This window comes from Haliotis cracherodii, unplaced genomic scaffold (genome assembly GCF_022045235.1).
Source record: "Haliotis cracherodii isolate W230 unplaced genomic scaffold, xgHalCrac1.p SCAF_15, whole genome shotgun sequence".
In the NCBI taxonomy this organism is placed as follows: domain Eukaryota; kingdom Metazoa; phylum Mollusca; class Gastropoda; order Lepetellida; family Haliotidae; genus Haliotis; species Haliotis cracherodii.
The window spans coordinates 17442476-17456275 of NW_027266270.1; the positions used below are offsets into that span (position 1 = coordinate 17442476).

At 42.1% G+C, this 13800-nt stretch overlaps 1 protein-coding gene across 1 annotated transcript; it reads left to right on the forward strand.

Moving 5' to 3' along the window:
* Positions 1-371: 371 nt before the first annotated feature.
* Positions 372-13531, forward strand: LOC139462132 (glycerol-3-phosphate phosphatase-like). Its single transcript, XM_071243635.1, has 8 exons — positions 372-450; positions 3483-3550; positions 4744-4833; positions 6203-6340; positions 7307-7375; positions 9186-9330; positions 11804-11948; positions 13357-13531. The coding sequence occupies exons 1-8, from the start codon at positions 372-374 to the stop codon at positions 13529-13531; spliced, it is 909 nt and encodes a 302-aa protein (XP_071099736.1).
* Positions 13532-13800: the final 269 nt, after the last annotated feature.

Consider the following 13800-nt stretch of genomic DNA (forward strand, 5'->3'; position numbering starts at 1 on the left):
ATACTACAAAAACTTCCTCACCCACTCATCCCTCACTTAACCACATACCAACCCACACCTCACACCCTCTCACTCCCTCATGGGGTCATCCCCGATACTGACGTGTGAACTGACAGTTGATCCTACGCCACTTTCAGCGTGAGATGACGTTTAAAGATGACCTGTGTTGACGCTGTCATGATGAAATCATATTTCAGGGACCTAAAAAAATGTTCGGTTGCCAAATGTGTTTGTGTTTATTAATAATTTCCCACGACAGGCAGTGCTGTAGAGGGATTCAGATCACGAATTCACCAACAGATGCTATTCGTGTCATGCAGCAGTTGGACCGCGGACTGGATAGTGAACTGTTCCTCACACGGTGCTCTGCCATGGCGTGTAGGAAGCTGGACAGCGATTCTCTATCAGACCTGCTACAGGACATTGATTATTTTCTCCTTGATATCGATGGTAAGTATTCAAATATATTTTTTGACTGTTTCTGCACAATGGGATTATGAGCCATGGGCTACATATAAACTATTTGGGTATTTGTCCAAACTACACCAATTGGATTCCAAAGCAAAATAGATCAATTTTTGACTCCTCGTTGAGCTTCAATGCAGAATAATTCCGAGACACCGAATACTTGTCTCCCAGTGGTATATGCAGTCATAGTAGATACCCAGTACACTATGTTTGTCTCCCCAGGGTGATTCCAGTGTAAAATGAATCTCCAGTACCCCATGCTTGTCTCCCCGGGGTGATTTCAGGACAGAATAGATCCCCAGTGCCCCATGCTTGTCTCCCCAGGGTGATTCCAGGACAGAATACATCCCCAGTACCCCATGCTTGTCTCCCCAGGGTGATTCCAGGAAAGAATACATCCCTAGTGCCCCATGCTTGTCTCCCCAGGGTGATTCCAGGACAGAATACATCCCCAGTACCCCATGCTTGTCTCCCCAGGGTGATTCCAGGAAAGAATACATCCCCAGTACCCCATGCTTGTCACCCCGGGGTGATTCCAGTGTAGAATAGATCCCCAGTACCCCATGCTTGTCTCCCCGGAGTGATTTCAGTGCAGAATAGATACCCAGTACCCCATGCTTGTCTCCCCAGGGTGATTCCAGTGCAGAATAGATACCCAGTACCCCATGCTTGTCTCCCCAGGGTGATTCCAGTGCAGAATAGATCCCCAGTACCCCATGCTTGTTTCCCCAGGGTGATTTCAGTGTAGAATAGATCCCCAGTACCCCATGCTTGTCACCCCGGGGTGATTTCAGTGCAGAATAGATCCCCAGTACCCCATGCTTGTCACCCCAGGGTGATTCCAGTGTAGAATAGATCCCAAGTACCCCATGCTTGTCTCCCCAGGGTGATTTCAGTGTAGAATAGATCCCAAGTACCCCATGCTTGTCACCCCGGGGTGATTTCAGTGCAGAATAGATCCCCAGTACCCCATGCTTGTTTCCCCAGGGTGATTTCAGTGTAGAATAGATCCCCAGTACCCCATGCTTGTCACCCCGGGGTGATTTCAGTGCAGAATAGATCCCCAGTACCCCATGCTTGTCACCCCAGGGTGATTCCAGTGTAGAATAGATCCCAAGTACCCCATGCTTGTCTCCCCAGGGTGATTTCAGTGTAGAATAGACCCCCAGTACCCCATGCTTGTCCCCCAGGGTGATTCCAGGACAGAATAGATACCCAGTACCCCATGCTTGTCTCCCCGGGGTGATTCTAGTTTAGAATTGATCCCCAGTACCCCATGTTTGTCTCCCCAGGGTGATTCCAGGACTGAATAGAATGAAAGTCACTATCATCATGTATACCTGTACATTGTTATTCCTAGGGGCTCGTAACCTTCTATCCTTGAATGTACGTGGGCTGAATGTACAGACCAGATCTGTGAATCAAATCCTAACGAGATATTATAGCGGTATACAGACACCTTGGCTTTACAAAACGACATCGTTTTGATGTATTGTCATCATTTAAGCTAGTTTATTATAAATGTAAAAAAATAATATGAACTACATAATAGGATATTTATAGGAATTGCTGTTCTAGCCAATACGCACACAAAATCGAAAATACACCTGCTTAATATCAAAAGTCATTTGGTTGTTGGTGTAGTTGTAAAATATTCCTGTTTTGACACGACTTGTGTTTTGTCAAGCCGCCTTCCTTCGACTAATGTAGGGGGTGTTGGGTAGCCTGGCGGTTAAAGTGTTCGCTCGTTACGCCGAAGACACGGGTACGATTCCCCACATGCGTACAATTTGTGAAGCCCATTTTTGGTGTTCCCGTCGTGATATTACTGGAATATTGCTAAAAGCGGCGTAAAACAATACTCACTCACTCAACTAATGTACTTCACACTGTTTACGTCGAAGCCCAGTCGTCTAATTCGATTAAGGCCGCGATTCGCTGTGCAGAGTTGCGTACCTTGGGCACGCCAGTAACCTATGATTGTGGGTTCGAATCCTGGTTCGCCCCGATTATGTGTCTAGGTTTGTCAGCACCATACCCGTGCTCGTGGGTTTCACCAAAGTAGAAAAGGTCTCAGACCTGCATCACTTCAGGCTTTCCTCACACATAAGCTGACATGCCGCGATATAACTGGAATACTGTTAAAAGCGGCGTTAAACACTCACTCTAATCGGCATTCACATACAACCTGATAGAATTGTTAATCCTATTTTCATTTCAATTTCTATTGTTTTCATTCTAGGTTAATGTTTTAAAAAATAAACTTAGGTACTAACTGTTGTTTTTTTGTTTGTTTTTTGTTAATGTACACCTGAAAGTTAAAGCGATGTCTTAGCTGGAACTGTATCTTACGCTTAACAACGTTTCAGCGTAGCACTTTCCTATATTAGTTCTAAGCATTTGTGGCCAACCTTTTCAATGCTGTAAAAAGCAAAGACGTTAAGTGAGACATACGCTAAAACATGGGTTCCATCTAAAGCTAAAACAAAATTATTTGGTAGTGATGGCAGATGACTGTCCTGGGGTGGGTTTTCTTTCAAGGTAAGACACTTGCTTTGTTTTTTGTATCAAAACGTGAAGGTGTTTTACCTGTCTGAAGCCTAACAATTGTTTCATAATTCAATGTCCTAATAACAGTGATTCTTGCTTGTACTTCTCTTTTAGAGTGACACCTCTAAAACGACAGTTTAACAAATTCGACAGTGGCTATATCTTAAGGCACGACAGCTTAATCGTAGAAAGGACTCGACGTTCAGAAGATAGTTCTTCTGATTATGGAAATGGTTGCTATGGCTTTTGTTGACGTTCCACTGAGAGAGACAGACAGTTTTGTCACATTCCTCCAGAAAAACAGACAAGTTTGACACGTTGCCCTGAAACGAAGTCCTTTTTTCTTTTAAGAAGCTTTAGCTTACATTTATTCCCATCCTCGATTGTCCAGGGACTTTTGTCTCTATTCTGTTTTGACGGGAGATGTAATAAACTGGTTAATGGACGAGAAAGGTTTATTACAGGAGTACTATGGAACACCGATGGGGACATAGAAGGAAGCCCGCAGGCCGTGAAGTTGCTGCAGACACTGGTATGATTGTGTCACACATGGTCCTGTTTATTGTCCACCTTCATTTCAACGTGAATCAATTTTTCTTGCAAGACGAATATAGCTTCATCGTTGTATTAATACTGTGCTACACCTATCCCTTACGTTAATAGCTACGTCAGTAGATTATTAAGATTAGCTCTTTACAATAGTTATTCTACGTCTGTGGTTCGTAACATGAGTAGTTCGTAACATGAGTAGTTCGTTTCGAGTAACTCTTCACATAAGTAATTCATTACGTCTGTTATTCGTTACATCAGTAGTTTGTATTGAGTAGCTGTTTACATAAGTAACTGTTTACGTTAGTGGCTCGTTACATCAGTAGTTTGTGTCGAGTAGCTGTTTACATAAGTAACTCTTAACGTCAGTGGTTCGTTACATCAGTAGTTTGTATCAAGTAGCTGTTTACAGAAGTAACTCTTTACGTTAGTGATTCTTTAGATCAGTAGTTTGTGTCGAGTAGCTGTTTACATAATTAACTCTTAACATCAGTGGTTCGTAACATGAGTAGTTCGTTGCGAGTAGCTCTTCACATAAGTAATTCATTTCGTCTGTTATTCGTTACATCAGTAGTTTGTATCGAGTAGCTGTTACATAAGTAACTCTTTACATCAGTGGTTCGTTACATCAGTAGTTTGTGTCGAGTAGCTGTTTACATAAGTAACTCTTTACGTTCTATATGTCAGCCGTTTGTGACGTCAGTGGTTGGTTACACATCGTGTCGAATAATGCATTACGTCAACATACTATTTTTCAACGTTTGACACTCTTTGACACAACTTGTTGAAACTCCGCAATTCGCTGTGCAAATTGTGTCACTAAGTCTTGTACGGATCCGCTGTTTTGGGTTGGAATCCAAGATTCGCCCGATTATGATCCTTGATTTGTCTGCACCACGTCCTTTAAGGTGGTGTTTAACTCCTATCAGCGTCACTCTCTAGGCCCACGAATCGTCTTAACGGAAACCCGCTCCTACTGATACATCTGTTTGGCACCCTTTTAAACTTCGTGATACATCTTGTTTGGGCAAAAGCGGACATGTCCTTTGCGTTGATTGGCTGAAACATCCATGAATAAGAACAATTTCTTCCAAGACAAACATTTGAATTTTTACATGAACTTATTTTGATAATATTCTCCATTTTGTAACATAATATTCAATATTTTGGTCCTAGAAAGGTGTGATCTACATATCCAACTGCAGCTGTTACACCAGAGAGGAATTCGTCAGTCTGTTCGCAGAACGCGGCTACCGTGCCAGATCAGTAAGTGTTGTTTTACGATGCTTATAGAAAAATAGATTAAACACTTTTATGGACCACAGAAATTACATGTTTTACGGTTATCTCACAATTTACTTGAACGTTCCTTGTCATTATTCAGGTATTATGACCTATTTGGGTAATGACCTCGGGCCCGTGAAGATCCGGGGTAGAATAGGTCTTCAGCAACCCATGCTTGCCGTAAAAGGCAACTATGCTTGTCGTAAGAGGCGACCAACGGGATCGGGTGGTCAAGCCCGCTGACTTGGTTGATGCATGTCATCGTATCCTAATTGTGTGGATCGATGCTTATGATGTCAATCACTGGATTGTCTGGTCTAGACTCGATTATTTACAGACCGCCGTCATATAGCTGGAATATTGCTGAGTGTACATGTTGAGTTAAACACCAAACAAAATTAAACAGGGACTGAGTCAGCTGATTCCCGTGTCGGCATCAATGTCAACCACAACTAGTAGATCGTAATGTGCTCTATGACCTTCTTAATCCAGACCCTGTTATTTCCAACCACCCGACGGTAACAAGTGTGGAACAACTTAATGTTGATTCGATGTACGTGGGTACAATATGCGAAGTCACTGTCCCGATGTTTGAATTAATACAGAAATCGCTCTCTCGGATCCACCGGGTTTATTCCGTTTCCTATATATAACACCTTTGAAATTGAGGTGAGCAATGTGTGGATTTAATTTTGAAATTTCGTAGTAATTCTTTCCTTGACACTTTGTTGTATCTAACAGTAAACATTTTTTTTTATTTCAAGAGATGTTATAACCTCTCTCATTTCGTTTTAACAGTTGCCAAAGTGGATCTACCTATTATGGTTTGGTTGGTTGTCTTGTTGTTTAACGCCGTCTTCAGCAATATTCCAGCTATATGACGGCGGTCCGTAAATAATCGAGTCTGTACCAGACAATCCAGTGATTGCGGATTGGGATCCATGCTATTGGGATCGATGACATGCACGAACCAAGTCAGCGAGCCTGACCACCCGATCCCGTTAGTTGCCTGTTACGACAAGCATAGTCGTCTTTTACGGCAAGCATGGGTTGCTGAAGACCTATTCTACCCCAGAATCTTCACGGGTCCTACCTATTATGAGCAGGGCACACTCATCACTTAAAACTGGAAATGATCCCAGACCATCATGATGGCTCCACACCTACCGTAAATACTATGAGAAACGACATTGAAAACGAAAAATAATAATATGCAAGTTTGTCACACGTGTATTTCCCTTAGAGGTATTTATGTTGCCGTGATAACCACCCCCGATGTTGTTACCATTGTTTCCGTAGTTGCTACAATAACACTATGTATTAACATACACAAACATTTATTTTCTTTCAGGAAGAAATCTACTGCACGGCATATACAGTAGCAAGCTATTTGAAGGACAGGCATTTCCAAGACAAAGTATATGTTATGGGAACACCATCCATTGGAAAAGAACTTGACAAGTTTGGCATTAAACATATTGGTATCGGAGTAGGTGTATTTTCTAAAACATGTATTGAAGATGATTATGTTAAATATTGAGAGTTGCGTCCCTTAGCCCTGTCAGGATCTTCTTGTCGTGGATCCCGTTCAGGTATTCACCTCGGGTAGTATGCTCGGCTTGCCAGTTACACACTATCGTAGACGTAAAGGGTGGACCAAAATACATGGCATCATAATCGGGCGAATATGGGATTCGAACCCACGACCAACTGATCCTGACATAGATTCCATTTGCAAGTTAGAATGTCTACGTGTCTTCCAGTGTGAACCGAGAGCCTGTCTCCAGCTATGTAACATTATTACAAGGTACGTATGCTAATGCTTATCCAAAGTTGACGCTCGTTTCGCCGAGATATGATAGCGGACGTAAAATCCTTGTGTTTGTGCTATAGCATCGCGTTCCTCTTTGATTGTTTCTTTTGGGGTGCGGAACAGTTGAGGAAGTGAATCTTTCTAATCTTTTTTAAGTATTCATTGCTCAGATCATACCTAAAGAAATAGAAAACTAAATATATATACCAAGGATACACGTGAACTGGTTGTTAGCTCACCAGGACCGATGGTCCAAATGAACTAATAGTATTAAATGCGCGTCAATCCGCCGAACCTCACTTGAGTGAGTATGGTTTAACGCCGCTTAAAGCAATATTTAAGCAATATCACGGCGGGGGACAGCAGAAATGGGCTTCACACATTGTGTACAATGTGGGGAATCGAACCCGGGCCTTCGGCGTGACGAACATTTTAACCCACTAGGGTACCCCACCGCCCCGTTCTCACTTGGAATAAATATGGTGAGCATCAGTACTTTTGGTACATACTTATCAGCTTAAAAGCGCAGAGAGTATTACGTTTTAATTATCGGTTAAAAAGACAACAAGCGCCATACCGTCCAGTGACATTCTCAGTAGTGCTAACCTCTGATGTGGTAGTAGTTGTGGACTGCTATTTCAGGTTCAGGACGACGTTGTCGGTGCTACATGTAGTCAAAGTGGCGCGCCTCATGTCCCGATGGACCCCGAGGTGAGAGTCATTGGTGTAGTGATGGTAAAGAACAGGGGGTGGTATTGATGTGGTACACGTGTGGATGGTACTGATGTGGTACACGTGGGTGGTGCATGGTAGTGATGTGGTACACGTGGGTGGTGCATGGTAGTGATGTGGTACACGTGGGTGGTGCATGGTAGTGATGTGGAACACGTGGGTGGTGCATGGTAGTGATGTGGTACACGTGGGTGGTGCATGGTAGTGATGTGGTACACGTGGGTGGTGCATGGTAGTGATGTGGTACACGTGTGGATGGTACATGGTAGTGATATGGTACACGTGTGGATGGTAGTGATGTGGTACACGTGTGGATGGTAGTGATGTGGTACACGTGTGGATGGTACTGATGTGGTACACGTGTAGGTGGTGCATGGTAGTGATGTGGTACACGTTGGTGGTGCATGGTAGTGATGTGGTACACGTGGGTGGTGCATGGTAGTGATGTGGTACACGTGGGTGGTGTATGGTAGTGATGTGGTACACGTGGGTGGTGTATGGTAGTGATGTGGTACACGTGTGGATGGTACATGGTAGTGATGTGGTACACGTGTGGATGGTACATGGTAGTGATGTGGTACACGTGTGGATGATGCATGGTAGTGATGTGGTACACGTGTGGATGATGCATGGTAGTGATGTGGTACACGTGTAGATGGTGCATGGTAGTGTTGTGGTACACGTGTGGATGGTAGTGATGTGGTACACGTGGGTGGTGCATGGTAGTGATGTGGTACACGTGTGGATGATGCATGGTTGTGATGTGGTACACGTGTGGATGATGCATGGTAGTGATGTGGTACACGTGTGGATGATGCATGGTAGTGATGTGGTACACGTGTGGATGGTAGTGATGTGGTACACGTTGGTGGTGCATGGTAGTGATGTGGTACACGTGTGGATGGTAGTGATGTGGTACACGTGTGGATGGTAGTGATGTGGTACACGTGTGGATGATGCATGGTAGTGATGTGGTACACGTGTGGATGATGCATGGTAGTGATGTGGTACACGTGTGGATGGTAGTGATGTGGTACACGTGTGGATGGTGCATGGTAGTGATGTGGTACACGTGTGGATGGAAGTAATGTGGTACACGTTGGTGGTGCATGGTAGTGATGTGGTACACGTGTGGATGGTGCATGGTAGTGATGTGGTACACGTGTAGGTGGTGCATGGTAGTGATGTGGTACACGTGTGGATGGTAGTGATGTGGTACACGTGTAGATGGTGCATGGTAGTGATGTGGTACACGTGTAGATGGTGCATGGTAGTGATGTGGTACACGTGTGGGTGGTGCATGGTAGTGATGTGGTACACGTGTAGGTGGTGCATGGTAGTGATGTGGTACACGTGTGGATGGTGCATGGTAGTGATGTGGTACACGTGTGGATGGTAGTGATGTGGTACACGTGTAGGTGGTGCATGGTAGTGATGTGGTACACGTGTAGGTGGTGCATGGTAGTGATGTGGTACACGTGTGGATGGTGCATGGTAGTGATGTGGTACACGTGTGGATGATGCATGGTAGTGATGTGGTACACGTGGATTGTGCATGGTAGTCATGTGGTACAAGCTAATCTGGCGGCCACGAATAGGTTCATGAGAGCTATCGTTATCGTGAAGACTGTAGTCTTCGTAATCCTGTTGATTTATATGTTGTGTGGTATATATGCAGAGCAGCGAACACCGGTACTTGCACATTGTTGTTGTCATAAGCAGTATTACGGTTATACATTAAGCAGCAGGTTCGGGGTCAGTGTCACGGTTTAATCAGTATCCTCTGCAGGTCAAATGCGTCATCGTGGGCTACGACAACTACTTCAATATCTCCAAGCTGCAGACGGCAGCGAACTACATCGCTCGAGGGGCCATAGCAATTGCAACTAACGAAGACGTACATTATCCAACCAGAAATGATTTAATTACAATAGGTGAGCCTGTTGAAAATACCCATCCGCCTTGTCCATCTGTTTTAAGAACGTCTACCGTGAACACCAAGCACAACATTTTGTAGCCCTGGACCGCGTTCCGCAGAGCGATCGAAGCTACATATATATATATATATATATATTCCCGGCAGGTGATCTTTCCACAAGGGAAGTGAATGTTTTCCTTTGTCAGAGGAAAATTTGCAGATATCGTTTCAGTGTAGCATTTTCCTATTTTTCTCGAGTTCTTTGAATGTATTCCCCCCAAAATGTCAATACTGTAAAACAAAAGGTATTAGAGAGACACACGAATAACACATGGCTTCCTTCTTGAGCTTAAATGTAAATTATTTGGAGGTGATGACAGACGACCTTTTTGACAGATGACGCTTTTAAAATGTCCGCGTATTAAATATTTCATGTTAAAGTTGCAATTATATGTTAGGGTAAGTTTGTTTGTGTGTTTGTTGTTTAACGCCACACTCAGCAATATTCCAGCTATATGACGGCGTTCTGAAAATAATCGAGTCTGGATCTGACAATCCAGTGATTGACATCATGAGCAATTGGGATACGAAGACATGCATCAACCAAGTCAGCGAGCGTGACCACCCGATCCCGTTATTCGCCTCTTACGACAAGCATAGTCGCCTTTTACGGCAAGCATGGGTTTCTGAAGACCTATTCTACCCCGGATCATCACGGGTTGGTTTGGTAAGTGTAGACAGAGCATGGTAAATCTGCTAAGATCGCTTTGTTGGACTATCAACGGCGCCTTGGGCCCTGTTGTACACATTTGTCTTCCCGATTGGGACAAACGCTAGCTGTCAAAGAGCAGGGGCTTACGGTCATTAATAACTTGTACTTGCACTATTAAAACCAGACTGACGGAATGGTATGACTCAGTTCAAACCTGATATAACATAAATGTGTTTCAATTTCAAATTATGCATTGTTAAAATGTTTACATACTCTGAACATGGGGCCGAGATTCACGGAGGGGAAGATTTGTGAAAGCGGAATTTGATTCCAGCACCGCGAGACCCGGTCTATGCAGAATTCGTCTGGACTTAGGCCAGATAAGCAAATATTCTAACAACGAAGGGGGCTAATTCTAACGATTTAAGTTGCAAATAGTCCATCAACGAAGGCCTTTCAGTTGTGACAATTGAACATTCTAACAACGAAATGACTATTCTAATGATTTCAGTTGCGACAAGTGAACATTCTGACAATGAAATAAACATTCTAATAATTTCAGTTTCGACAAGTGAACATTCTAACAACGAAATGACTATTCTAATGATTTCAGTCTGCGACAAGTGAAAATTCTGACAACGAAATGACCATTCTAAAAATTTCAGTTGCGACACGTGCAAGTGAACATTCTAACAACGAAATGACTATTCTAATTGATTTCAGTTGCGACAAGTGAACATTCTAACAACGAAATGACTATTCTAATTGATTTCAGTTGTGACAAGTGAACATTCTAACAACGAAATGACTATTCTAATGATTTCAGTTGCGACAAGTGAACATTCTGACAACGAAATGACTATTCTAATGATTTCAGTTGCGACAAGTGAACATTCTAACAACGAAATGACTATTCTAATGACTTCAGTTGCGACAAGTGATCATTCTGATAATGAAATGCCTATTCTAATGATTTCAGTTGCGACAAGTGAACATTCTGACAAGGAAATGACTATTCTAATGATTTCAGTTGCGACAAGTGATCACCCTGACAACGAAATGACTATTCTAATGATTTCAGTTGTGACAAGTGAACATTCTAACAACGAAATGACTATTCTAATGATTTCAGTTGCGACAAGTGAACATTCTGACAACGAAATGACTATTCTAATGATTTCAGTTGTGGCAAGTGAACATTCTGACGACGAAATGACTATTCTAATGATTTCAGTTGCGACAAGTGAACATTCTGACAACGAAATGACTATTCTAATGATATCAGTTGCGACAAGTGAACATTCTAATGATTTCAATTGCGACAAGTGAACATTCTAAAAACGAAACAACTATTCTAATGATTTCATTTACGACAAGTGAATATTCTAACAATGAAATAGACAATCTTAGTCTATATAAAATTAAATGGAGTTATTCTTTGTATTTTGACACCTTCTGATACGTTCCTCCTTTTGAGTTGTTTTTTCAGTACATTTTTTTTAAATGATCGAAACATACTTTTTGTTTGTAAATTTGTATTCCAAAATTGTAAATGTTTGTTATGGAGTATGGTTCGCTCGTCACGCCGAAGACCCGGGTTCGATTCCCGACATGGGTACAATGTGTTATGCCCATTTCTGGTGTCCCCCGCCGTGATATTGCTGGAATATTGCTAAAAGCGGCGTAAAACCATATTCACTCACTCACTCACTCACTATGGAGTATGGGAAATACATTTTTTATTTGAATCATTCATTAAAAAAGAGTAACATTTCAGATACTGGTGTTTTGGTGGCAGCCTTGAAGGAAGCAGCTGGGAGGACTCCAATAAACGTTGGCAAACCCAATAAAGTCTTTTTGGACCAAATTAGGAAAGACATACACCAACTTGATCCAAGCAGATGCTGCGTTGTGGGAGACAGGTACGAGACAAATCTAGTGAGTCGGGGAGAAGACAACCCATGTTAAAGGCGGGCTCTGCTTCGTGCACGATTTTGTGCCCTTGTTCTGCCTATAATCCTCGCCACTTGAAAAGAATCACGAAATATCGCAATTGTGACTTAACGAAGATATATAATAGGTGCATATGTTCTACCGCCTATTAAATGAAAACAAAGCCATTCCGGCGATAAGGGATATTACTTACAGAAATGACAGAAAAGATTGCTTTTCAAGGAATATCCATTTTGCTGGATATAAACATCATCGTAGGCATTAGTCTATTTTTGGCAGCGTGTGCAGCGTACGTTCATTACCAGCCTGAGCTGCGAGAAAAAACAACCCTGATAGAATTTAATACGGAAGCCTTTTAGGGCTATTTGTTTTTTTTTAAATTTTCTCTTGAAATTTAAGATACTATATTGGAATTTCGAGATAATGATCTTGAAATTTCAAGATAATAAGTTGAAATTTTAAATGAGTGAGTGAGTGAGCTAGGTTTAACGCCGCTTTTAACAGTATTCCAGTTATATCACGGCGTGTCAGCTTAATGTGGGTGGAAAGCAAGTCTCACACGTTTACCACTTCGGTGAATCCCAAGAGCACGGGTATGGTGTTGACAAACCTGGAAACATAATCGGGGCGAACTGGGATTCGAACCCACAATCATAGGTTTCTGGCGTGCCAAAGGATAGCTACTCTGCACAGCGAATTGCGACGCCTTAGACGACTGGGCCACCCGTACCCCCTGAAAGTTTAAGATAATAAATTGAAAATTCAAGTTACATGTAATAATTTGAAATTTCAATTTCAAAATACTAAATTGAAAATTCTAGATACTAAGTTTAAATTCCAAGATAATAAGCTGAAATTACATGTATCTTGAAATTTTTAATTTATTATCTTAAAATTTTAACTTATTATCTCGAAAGTACAACTTAGAATCTTGAAAATTCAAGAAAACAACCCCAAAAAACTAATGGCCCTAAAAGGCTTCCGTAATTTAAAGCGCTACTGACCAAGTCCGAGATGCACATACTACATACAGGATGGCCAGAATGGAGATATAATACACTGGATAATCGAGGATGGGTCAAGAGTTGATATCCATTGCATAATGATTCTGTTGAACGTGAAATAAAGATTCTGTTAAACGTTAAAAAAGGATTCTGTTGAATGTGAAATAAAGATTCTGTTGAATGTTAAAAAAGGATTCTATTGAACGTGAAATAAAGATCCTGTTAAACGTTAAAAAAGGATTCTATTGAATGTGAAATAAAGATTCTGTTGAACGTTAAAAAGGGATTCTGTTGAAAGTTAAATAATGATTCTGTTGAACGTGAAATAAAGATTCTGTTGAACGTGAAATAAGGATTCTGTTGAACATTTCAGCCTTTCAACAGACATAGCCCTCGCCACGACATGCGGCATGAGATCCATCCTTGTCCTCACTGGACATGCCACTCAGAAGGACGTTGACGGCATCAACTGCGGCGAAGGCGACGGTGTTGTGCCCGACTACTACACTGACAAACTCGGTGACATCGTTACCTTTCTGCATCAATAGGAGGAGGAGTCATGGTGACGCCTTTAGCACCTAGCTATAATGTACAACCATCTAAAGTATATTACGTATGATAAAAGACGTCAGATTATCCATCTTGTGTGGAAACAATGAGTGGCCTTGTGGTGTAGTGTTCACTTTTCACGCCGAGTTTAAATCCTACCTTTGGTTAAGGGACTGACCATTTCAAATTCTTGGATTTTAACGAAAAATATGGATTGTCCCAGACAATGCTTGAAAAAATATATAAGCTTCAGACTGAATTTTTGTTG

What these genes read in the sequence shown, in the direction of transcription:
- LOC139462132 (XM_071243635.1), top strand. Translation starts at nt 372, where the DNA reads ATGGCGTGTAGGAAGCTGGACAGCGATTCTCTATCAGACCTGCTACAG. An exon ending in TTAAACATATTGGTATCGGA is followed by an intron (nt 6,341 to 7,306) that starts GTAGGTGTATTT and finishes CTGCTATTTCAG; the next exon opens with GTTCAGGACGACGTTGTCGG. An exon ending in AAATGATTTAATTACAATAG is followed by an intron (nt 9,331 to 11,803) that starts GTGAGCCTGTTG and finishes GTAACATTTCAG; the next exon opens with ATACTGGTGTTTTGGTGGCA.